The sequence below is a fragment of the Myotis daubentonii genome, chromosome 10 (assembly GCF_963259705.1).
Source record: "Myotis daubentonii chromosome 10, mMyoDau2.1, whole genome shotgun sequence".
NCBI classification, from domain to species: Eukaryota; Metazoa; Chordata; class Mammalia; order Chiroptera; family Vespertilionidae; genus Myotis; species Myotis daubentonii.
In genome coordinates this window covers 61,219,355-61,230,311 of record NC_081849.1, presented here as the reverse complement: position 1 = coordinate 61,230,311, position 10,957 = coordinate 61,219,355, and the positions used below count along the sequence as shown (strand labels likewise).

At 48.8% G+C, this 10,957-nt stretch overlaps 1 protein-coding gene and 1 pseudogene across 3 annotated transcripts in view; both read left to right on the top strand.

Annotated features, from left to right (window-relative positions):
* Positions 1–2,109: 2,109 nt before the first annotated feature.
* Positions 2,110–10,957, top strand: part of CDCA7L (cell division cycle associated 7 like) — a 32,941-nt gene continuing 24,093 nt past the window's right edge. Inside the window, exon 1 of one of the 3 annotated variants that reach the window (XM_059712527.1) lies at positions 2,110–2,478. In XM_059712527.1, the coding sequence (XP_059568510.1) occupies positions 2,455–2,478 (24 nt within the window). In that variant the 5' untranslated portion in view covers positions 2,110–2,454. The remainder of the gene's footprint in view (positions 2,479–10,957) is intronic. The other 2 variants (XM_059712526.1, XM_059712525.1) reach the window with 2 other exon arrangements.
* On the top strand, positions 9,337–9,547 carry LOC132211642 (U2 spliceosomal RNA; annotated as a pseudogene).

Here is a 10,957-nt window from a genome sequence, read left to right as displayed (position 1 = left end):
GTTGGCGCCACTCACCGTTATAAAGGATAGACTGAGCCGTCTGCCCACAGCTAAGCTCTGTGGGGAGGGCAGGGCTACCCAACAGAGTAGAGATATTGGAATTTCTTTTATAGAGCAAACATTGTGTGTGTGTGTGTGGGGGGGGGGCTGACATCCAGTCACAGCTATTTTTATGTCATTTTAAAAAGGAAGCAAGCATAGATTTCTAGACAGAGACTTCTTAAAGGAATTTTGCAAACATGATGCCTGCTTTTCCTCTGTTGCAATATGGATACCATTGCTTCTGGAAGGGGCAGTCACTCTTGCTGTGCCATGCTGAAACTCAATGCTCACATCTTAGAAATCCCATCCGTAACCTGAGGAGGAAGTGTTATCACAGGACATTAAAATGCCCTGGTTCCAAAGGGCTTTCCCTAAAAACACACCATTAGAGAATCAATTCCGAAGTACCATTCAAGTTCATGGGCTTTGCCAGGCAAAGCAAGAAAGCTTCCAGGTTGCCACTGGGAGACGTAGGACTGGCAGCTACAGGCCCAGCAGCCACGGGCTCAGCAGCGACAGGTTTCCAAGTAGGAAGTTGGTTACTTCAAGTGCTTCACAAAATTTGACCTATTTCACATTCCCGTAGGGATTTGATGAAACCTACAAAGAGAATAAATAAATAAAAGTAAGATCACTGGTTCATCGGAATGCAGTTATACCAAAAAAAGATTAAAAAGTTTTGGTTGAATAAATTATGCTCTGAGCTTCCTGGCAGCCAACAGGGGAAAAGGAAAGAATAGTGGTGGGAAGGTTGGGTCTGCAGGCACAAGGACTGGCTTCCAGTTCGGCAGCCTGCCGCTGTCACGTACAGCAGGGTGGCAGGTGTCTTTCTCCCTCCGTTCTGTTTCCTTATTTTAAAAATGTGTGGCTCAGAAGAATCTGGAAGAATGTTGGGAGAATTCAAGGAGAAACTGTATGTGGAGGAAAACTCTGAAGCATAGTAAAACTGAAAGTGGTTATAATCAATAGCTTACATTATCCAATGAAAAGAAAACAAAGCATTTTCATAAATCAGTGTTTGATTATCTTACTACTTAGAGGGTCTGGAACATGGAGGGCACATGTCTGTAGAACCAAGGAAAGAAGGAGGAAGGCAGTTCCCAGATATTTTCTCCTGAAGCTTGAGTAAAAGTGTGACCAAGTTCTCACTCCTTCAAAAAAGAAAAGATGGAAATGCTCAGATCCCAAGCAGCCAAGAAGGCCTGCAGAAGGTCTCATGCAACAGAGAGTGCCTCTATGAGCTCATGATCACAGGCCTAAATAGGGTTTCACTCTGGCTGGCAAACCTGCCACAATTTCAGGACATCTACAGCCCTCCCATTGCAGAACCTACTTCAAGACTTCCACAATTTCCACCCACTTAATTCTTCACTCTTCACTCTGAACTCCAGGAGTCTTCCCTGCCTGGTGCCATGTGAAGTCCCTTTACACCACCTATCGTAGCTCCAAATTTACATTTATTGGCATCATTGTTATTGAACTTATTATCACCATTATTGATTAATGGCATTACTTGAATTCATTGTTAAATTATTAATCAAAACGAATACTAATTACATTATTATTACCCTTATTTGCATCACTATCATGTTTACATCGTGTAGGTGGCTGGTTCCCTGACTGTAATCTCCAGCACAGCAAGGACCTGTTTTTTTGTTCAACCATGTGAATAAAAACATTGCGTAACACACTGCCTGGCACATAGTAGGTGCCCAGCCAATATTTGTTAAATTAATCAGCACCCCTGATCTCTGGAGAACTCTGCCTAGCGGCGCTGGAGGCCTACAATGGGTAGCAAAGGCCATCTAAAGTTCCAGTGGAGTTTGCAATGTTTTGCAAAGGGAACTCTAGCTAAATGTTTTGGAAGGCGGCACAAAACGCCCCTTTGCAACAACAAAACCAGACAAGTTCTGAAGCAGCCCCGGAGACACCCACCGACTGCAGCAGACGCCAGCAATAAACCCTGCACACATCCCGCGCGCAAAGCCAAGCCCAGCGTGCCAGCTGGAGGCTGCCCCGGGACTGCCCCCTTTCATTTCTCCCGCGCGAAATCCGGCCGGACGGCTCCACTCCCTCCCTCTGCTGCAGGGGGGAGCCCGGCACCCCCAAACGGGTAGCCGCCCCAGGCCGCGCCCAGCTGCAGCCCCCTCTCGCGCCGCCAGCGAAGCGACGTTCCCTGGTCACGAAGTTTGGGTCTGGGACCGAAGCCTCGCGGCCCTGGGCGGCGGCGCCAACTGGGCGGCGCTGCGCGCTCCCCCTGTCCCGGCGCCGAGTGCGCCCCTCCCCGGGCGGCCGGAGCTTCGGGCGCTGCGCGCGGGCTGCGCGGCCGCGGGCGTTCGCCGTGCGCTGGCCAGGCGGGGACGCGGGCTCCCGGGCAGCGTGCGAGGAGGAAGCTGGAGCCCGGGTGGAAGCATGGAGCTGGCTACTCGCTCTCAGGTAGAGTCCGGCCGCTCGCCGCCGCCCCAACGCCCCCGCGGCCCGCCTTCCCTTGGCGCGCGGCCCTCCTCTCCGCCTGGGGTTGGGAACGTGGCCCTTGGCCGTGGAGTTGTGGACCCGGCGCGCCCAGTCCCGCGAACCCCGCAGTGGGCGTGCCTCCAGGTGTGCGCCGCGGGTGATGGTGGTGCCAGCCGGACTGGAGGGGCAGGGAGCCTCCGCGCTCGGGCTGTGGCCTCCGTCCCGGGTCGGTGTCCTGGGTCGCAGGACTGAACGCATTTCGAAGGGAGGGTGCAGGGGCGCAGCGCTCGGCGTCTGCTGCGCTCGTGGAGCCGGGGCTGAGAGTGGGGAGCTTTTCTGGTGCGCGCCCCCCGCTTTCTCTCGGAATTGGCACAGAGATAAGGAAGTTTAAGAAAAGCGTAATTTTTACGAAAAGACAGTTGAGGGTCAGGCCAGTTCAGCCTGGATAATGGAGTTTAAAAGGAATTGCTCTTGTGTTTGTTCTAGAACTTTGGTAAATATTTTCAAGGAATTTGTAACCACTTGGGGAGGAGTGGGAGTGGGGGTGCGGGTGGCAACGTCATTAGGCCAAATTAGAAAACAAAAAGCCCCCAGATCCCCCAAACCGTATACACTGCACGACCCCAATTAACGCTTTAGGGTCTTAAGTAGCTTTAAAAAATCTCATTAACCAACACTTGAGAGTAAGTCACCCTAATGTTTCAGTGGGTGCTGGAAACGTGAACGAGGCTTCAATTTTCCTTCTTTCTTTTAAAAAGAGCCTTTCTCTACTTTCTAGTAGTAAATGTATTTTCCCCCCCCCAGAGGTAAGCCATAAACACTTTTGTTTTTCAAATGAACTAAAAATAAAACTTTTAGAAAGGGAAGGAAGCAGCATGCGAGAGCCCAAGATACTTGGTATGAAGTGTTGGTTTTTTTCTTGCTTTTTGTGAGCGCCTCTGACTCACTGCTTCCACACCTTACAACCTTTGTCTGGTGTTTAGCTCTTTTCTCCACCTGAGTGCTGGGCCTGGGTGTTGGGAGACAAGAAAGAGCCGGCGCCCCGCGGCCATGCGCCAGGCTGCGGGGGTGGCCCGCGGTGCCAAAGCCCAGGCCCCTGTCACCTGCCCAGGTCCTGCGGCAGATTAAAGGCGGAGCCAACAATGGTCAGTTTGGCTGTTTAGTGCTTTCTGAAAGGCTTTCTGAAAGTGAACCTTTGAGAGAAATCTGTTGTGAATGTTTATAAGAAAGAGTAAGAGTTTAAAATTTATCCAGGGAGGGAGGTATGAAAAGCAAGGAAAACAAACAGTAACTCGAGGTTAAGGAGGATTGAATCAGGGTTAGATGATGATGATGATGATGATGATGATTATTTTTCCCGTGGCATTTTACCATAGTATCCTGTGCTTCTAGGAGGCTCAGGTGTCTCCAAGGTTTAAAAAGGATCCCCTTATGAATGTCACCAGTAACTGTATCTTGATAATGTATCACTCCTGCCAGAATCCTGTATTTCTGATGAGCTCCCTTCCACAACTTATTTACATAGTTCATACTAAGGAAGTCCAGAATGTCCCAAAATGTCTAGGAAGGGAACCTTTCCTGTTATGAGGCTAAATTTTGGTAGCTCTAAAATGTTAAGCTATTTACCACGTGGGGGTAATCCACAAATGCTTTCCACACCTTATGCGTCAATTAGGGCAGATTACTAAGTGTAAGATATCAGATGTTTTGTGTTTTCCTTTACTAACGATCTCCTACTTGGCAGTACACATTAAGATTTGTGCGATGATTTTTTCCAGTGGGAGTGTTCCTGTTCATCATAATTTAAATGCGAGCAGATTATAGTCTCCTTAATTTAAAGGAGCGGAGAGGTTTCTGCGGGTTATAAAAGATCCACTGCAGATAAGAGCACGTAATGAGCATTTCAGGAGCAGCAAGATGCTAAAGCCCTGTGGTTGCAGCCTGTGCCCCAGCCCTGTGAATGCAGCAGTGTGGTGCACTGCCTGAAGCGTGTTACTGAGCTGAATCTCAGCTCAGTGTGCAGAAGGTTTAATCCCACACATACAGTAAATAAAATTCCCATCCCCTGGGAAGCACGGAGGTGGGAGGGGTTCAGCAAAGCAGCTCTGAGTAGAGGGAACTAGGCAGGGAGAGGAAGAGAAGAACCCTGAATTCCTCTCTAGACTCTGTTTTAGGAACTATGTTTTATTGATGTTGAGAGAGAGAGAGAGGAAGGGAGAGGGATGGAGAGAAACATCAATGAGAGAGGAACATCATAGATGTCCTGCTTCCTGCACACCCCCTACTGGGCATCGAGCCCATAACCTGGGCATGTGTCCTGACCAGGAATCCAACCAGAGACCTCTTGGTTCCTGGGTAGACACTCAAAAATGCTGAGCCACACCGGCTTGTTTTTTCTTTCCTTTTTTCTTTTGAAAACTCACCAGCGTGTTGGAGTTGATGTTCTCTGACAGTGAGCACACCTCCCATGGGCTGTAGTCCTTGTTGGGCTGATCACTGTCTTTGTGGTTTCATACTGAATGACAGGAATACTACCCAGTAAAGGCGGTCTCGTACTGAGAGCGCTCAGCAGTGCAGCTCACACGAGCTGAGGATGAGCCGGCCTCAGCTTCCTGGCAGAGAGACTGGGAGGTCAGCAGTGCAGCTCACACGAGCTGAGGATGAGCCAAGGATGAGCCGGCCTCAGCTTCCTGGCAGAGAGACTGGGAGGTCCTGAATGTCCCTTTAACTCTCTTCTAGCTTCAGGGTGCAGTTTGGTCCTTTAGAGAAGGAAATGAAGCTAAATGTTCTCATGAATATGCATGCTGTTGCAGGGGTAAAGGAGGGGTAAAGGGGACTTTTTCTGGGTATTGACCTCATAGCTACAAAGTTTGTACCCAGCTTAAAATTTGTGCCCAAAGCCCTAGAAGGTCACAGGGGTGGGGATGGGGAGGGAGGGGTGTGTCATCTTGGAAGGACAGCGCAATGATTTGCCACTTTTATAGTTCCATATTTAAAAGGCCACTTTGTGGTTGTTTTGATAAATTCTACTGACTCATCAATTTAAGAGCTGAGTTTTTCGTGATTGGGGGAAACCTCAAAGAACAGCAATTCTGCCTTGGTCAGGCATACAGGACAGAAAGCCATGACATAGTTAGGTGACTTTAAAACATTTATAATGTTACACTAAATTAATGAAAAGATCAATAAAGCCATTTGAACAGAATAGTCCGGGCATGCTCATTTTAAACTGCTGTTGAGAGTTCCACTCTTTGAGTGAGAGTTTAGAATTCTTACCTTGGGGATGCAGTTTTGCTGTGTGAAGACTTATTATAGCTTTATTGACCAAAGTGGAATTGTCTCCGGCTACTTAGGGCAGTGATGGCGAACCTTTTGAGCTCTGCGTGTCAGCATTTTGAAAAACCCTACCTTAACTCTGGTGCCCTCCCTTAACTCAAAATATAGAAGTTTTTTGATATTTATTTTATATATTTAAATGCCATTTAACAAAGAAAAATCAACCAAAAAATGAGTTCGCGTGTTACCTCTGACACGCGTGTCATAGGTTCACCATCACTGACTTAGGGGATGGGTAGAGATAAGAAAATGATAGTGGGGCCTTTTTTTTTTCTTTTTGTTTATGAAAAGCAGTGGTTTCTGAGTGTTTTAAAATAGTACCCTTCAGAGGCATATTTGGTAAATAGAGCTGAAGTTAACACACAGGAAAGTTTGTCTTCCATAGTGAAAGTCCGTGCCCTCTCTGCACTGCAAAAACATGTCCTGGAGGCAGAGTTTGAGTTCAAATCGTCATGTTTACTGCCTGTTTTGTTGTTTGCTTTCCCCCCACAGTCATCAGCTGGTGACTGAGGGCTCCCCGCCTGGGTTAGTCTGTTTGTCAGGTGTTCTTTAAGCACCACCTGTGTGCTAGGTATTGTGATAAGCACCACCTGTGTGCTAGGTATTGTGATAAGCACCACCTGTGTGCTAGGTGTTGCGAGTTATGCTGAAGGAAAGGAAGCCTCTTTCCTGCTTTTGCCAGGCCCAGCTGGCTTCTGCTCTGTGCGCTGGGGACCTAGGTGGCCTTTGGTTTGGGGAGTGGGAGGTGTTAAGAGCCATCCTTCCTTCTGCACAGCCGGGCGTGGCTCAGTGGTTGAGCATGGACCCATGGGCCAGGAGGTCACCATTTGATTCCCTGTCAGGGCGCATGCCCCGGTTGCAGGCTCCATCCCCAGTGGGGGGCGTGCAGGAGGCAGCCAATCAATGATTCTCTCTCATCATTGCTGTTTCTATCTCTCCCTCTCCCTTCCTCTCTGAAATCAATAAAAATATATTAAAAAAAAAAAAAGAGCCAGTCTTCCCAACCTTCCCTCTCCACCCCCACCCTAGGAAACTATCACTTCCTTTTAAAAGTCAGGCGGTGCTAGGTACTTAAAGTTATCAGAATTAATCCTCACTGTAGTTGTCTGAAGTAGGTAGCATTATCTGCATTTTAAAGATAAGGTGAAATTGAGCAATTAGCTTCAGGCAACCAGCAAGAAGGAGCCAGTGGGGATTCAGTTCCCAGGGCCATAGCCTGCCTCTTGACATTGGAATCACAGACGTGGTCAGGTTACCAGATTTTCACGGAAATAATGTTATGAGGCTAGAGGTCTTTGCCCAGCATAGTGCCACTGAGATGATCAGGGGCATGCCAAGTAGAAGATGCTGTTTAAATATGAGGGGTGTCAGCACTTCCTTTTTTTCTCATGATTACCTTCTCTGCTCCTTCCCACTGGGAGGGCTGGGGTGCTCACAGGAGGAGCTGGTCTTATGCTTTGCACAGGCTTCCTTGGATGATGTCTGCAAATGTCAGCTTCAGAATAGGAGGAAGGCCCACCAGGCTTTTACATGACAGTGATTTTCACGTGCTCTTTGTATTGTGTAAGAAATGGCATGTTAAGCCCTAGCCGGTTTGGCTCAGTGGATGGAGCGTCGGCCTGCGGACTGAAGGGTCCCAGGTTCGATTCCGGTCAAGGGCATGTACCTGGGTTGCGGGCACATTGCTAGTAGGGAGTGTGCAGGAGGCAGCTGATGGATGTTTCTCTCTCATCGATGTTTCTAACTCTCTATCCCTCTCCCTTCCTCTCTGTGAAAAAATCAATAAAATATATTTAAAAAGAAAAGGCATGTTAAGAGAAGTCGAAATGTTAACAAACATTGAGCTACTGCTCTACCTACCCACTGTCCGGGTGTCATTTTCTAATTATTTTTCCATCCAGTGGCTTTTTTCCGTCACCATTTCTGCATAGCTTTCATAGTGTGACTGCTGTTGGAATTCTTTCTTTAGTGCCTTCAATACTATTTTTCTCAGTAGATTGGAGGTCTTGATAGCTTTCATGTTTAATGACTTCATTGAGTAGATGTGTGTTCCATGTGTTAATTTTCTGTTGCTGAAACACTTTTTTTTTAATTACTAAAGGAATTTTACAATAAGTGTTTCGGGGTATATGCACATACTGGTACATATCTTATTCCTTGTATTGGAGTCCACATTGTTTTTAATTATTGTTCTTTGTCGTGTGCTTGCTATCTCATAAAAGGAAAGGGGCCTGATTTTTAATGGGGGAACCTCTGACACATTGTTGTTGTTGTTTTTAAGGCATTTCCCTGTTTAGCGGAGAGAATGCAGTTTTTGCTCAGGTTAGAACCTGGGCTCATGATCACTGGACCGAAACAGTGGCTTTTTCTTCCTGAACTTAGAATACCTATTGGAATGTGCTTCTTTGGGGGAAGGGGACAGCAGTAGAAGTATGTTCGTTCTGTACCACCTTCAGGTCTGCCTGGACCCCCCCTCCCCCCTCCAAGATGCATGAATGCTAATGGGCTGGACTCTCCTGGGATTTATGCGGTTGGTTGTGGCAGTGGAAGGCGGGTACCTGTGCCCAGCTGCTCTCCTGGGGCAGTGAATCTCTGTTTAACAAGAGTTGCCTGCTTTGGTCTTGCTTATTTGAACTACGAGTCGTCTCCGAGGTAGCATTCCTGAAGTTTGGACATCTAAAGTCAAGTGGTAGTTGTAATGGGCGGGTGCCGTTTGGAAAACGTCACCAGATATGTGCACTTTTCTGGTCGCGTGTTGCCCTGAAAACATTTACAGAAGAGCATTTACAGGTAAGAGCTCTAAAGCCTGAGCTTTAGGACAGCGGGGGGGGGGGGGGGGGGGCAGGTGTGTGGGGGACAAGTTCCCAGGTGTCTTGGGCCCTGCCAGTTGTGCCAATATCCTCAGGCCTGGGCGTGGTGGGGATCCCTCCCCACAGACCCCTTTGCTGTTCCCCCAAACCTGCCATGGCAGCAGCACAGTGGTTTGGGCAGCCCCCCATCTTTAACCCCCTTCAGGAGAGTCCTGTGTCCTTGGAGAGTGCCTTGCATTTGTGAGTGAGCTCTGGCATTTGGTCTTTTGTCCCAGGGCCCAGCCCTCCCCAACTCTTCCTGCCCCCCCCCCCTCCCCTTGGCTGCCTGCTGGCAGACCTCCTCTTCTGTGAGGAGGGTCCAGGGTTTACCCCAGGGGAGTGGCTGTGACTCAGAACCGTGCAGCAGGCCCAAATGACAATACCCTGATGTGTGAGGGGCCTGGCACCCAAGAAGTAGGTGTTAGGTATTTGTTGACCATTTTACAAAGATGGTGTAGGGCTGTCAGTGTGTAGTGAGTGGAAGCATGAGTTATGACCGTCCGGGACATCCTGGAGCGGGCTGGGCTTCTCGAATTTTTCTGTTGCACAAACGGACCGGTTCCTGCCTGCCCCAGAGCCTGGAGGTGTAGCAGCCTCGCCCGCCTGTGTGGATTTTCTCATCAATCTCCAGCTTTATCTTTGAAAGTCATGCCTCATTGCTTCTCGGCCTTTTGGCTACGATCAAGTGTAGTATCTGTTCTTACCAGTTTAAAAGTCATGCCTGTTTTGCATTCTTTTCCATGAAGCATTTTAATTTATTTTAATACAGATATGCTATTTTAAAGTACTCTTCTTGGAAAACATCCCTTTCCCTGTCCCTCCAGTTGTCCCTGAGCTCCCCCAGTTTGGGGAGCATGGAACTGCCAGGCATAACACTTAGAAATCACACCTGTAATCAATCCTAAAATAGAAAAGATACCCCCTTCCTTGACCCCTCCCCACACTCCCCCCACCCAATATCTTTTTATTTAAAGCTCCAGGACTCTGAGGGCTTTGTGGATATTGAAATCCCTGGGAACATTTTTTTAATGCAAACTATCTAGTACCTTCATTTTGTTTTCCGTTAGCATTTGACTTAAAATGGAAAGTGAAGAGAAAAAAAAAGTGCATTTAAACATCATTGTTTATTTTGAATCCTCTCTCTTTTCTCCTTTGACGGTGGGTCCCAGGCATTTTTCTTTTTTAACTTGGGGAATTTTTTAAATCAAAGTCGTTGAAGCCAATGGGACTTCACTTAGCCTTTCCCAGCCAGGGCCTCTGACATAGACTCCCCTTTACCCGACTTCACAGCAACACGCTTCCTGTGTTCCCACACTCCCAGCTTCAAAAACTCCCGAAAAGAGCATCTGGCTGTGCAGTGACCTTCGTCGCGCCCAGAGGGTCCTCTTCCCTGTGCAGTTAGGACGGAGGGAGCACGCACTCTTAGGGAGTGCGCACAGCCACTCAGGCACAATGCCCGGGCCACGTGGTATGTGCAGCCCGCACGGCCCGGTCCGGGGATTGTTCTGCACGCTTTCCTCGAGCAGGGCACACGTGTGTCAAGAGGCTCCCTGTCTAAGGGCTTCAGGGCTGGGCTGCGCAGTGAAGGCCCTCCCCCCTCATCCCTGTGCAGATCTGCTCGGCACCTGTCTGCACTGAGCACAGGGACCCTCTCCTCTGGAGGCTGGGGGCCTCACTGTCCCCCAGCCTTTAAAACGTAATTTTTCAATCACAGTTGACGAACAATATTATATTAGTTTCAGGTGTACATGCTAGTGATTAGACATTTCTATACCTTACGAAGTGATCCCCCCCACCCCTTGTAAGTCTAGTACCCATCTAGCACCATACTGAGTTATTGTAATACTAGAGGCCCAGTGCACGGGTGGGGTGGGGTGGGGGCAGCTCAGTCCGGCCTGCGCCCTCTCGCAGTCTGGGACCGCTGGCTCCTAACCGCTTGCCTGCCTGATTGCCCCTCACCACTCTGCCTGCCTGCCTGATTGCCCCTAACGCCTCTGCCTCAGCCCCCACCACTGCCACCGTGGCCTTGTCCAGGAGGAGTACCGGATGACCCAGTCTAATTAGCATGTTACCCTTTTATTAGTATAGATTACGGATTAAACTCCCTGTGCTGTGCTTTACATGCCTGTGACTTTCATCCATCTGTGAATCTACTGTGAGTCCTCCTCCCGTCTGCCTCTGTCCTGAGCTGTGTAGATGTGGCTGATCTCGCCGCCCCTAGAAGCCTTCCTGACCATCCGCCCCACAGCTGGGTCAGGTGCCCTTCCCCGTTCACA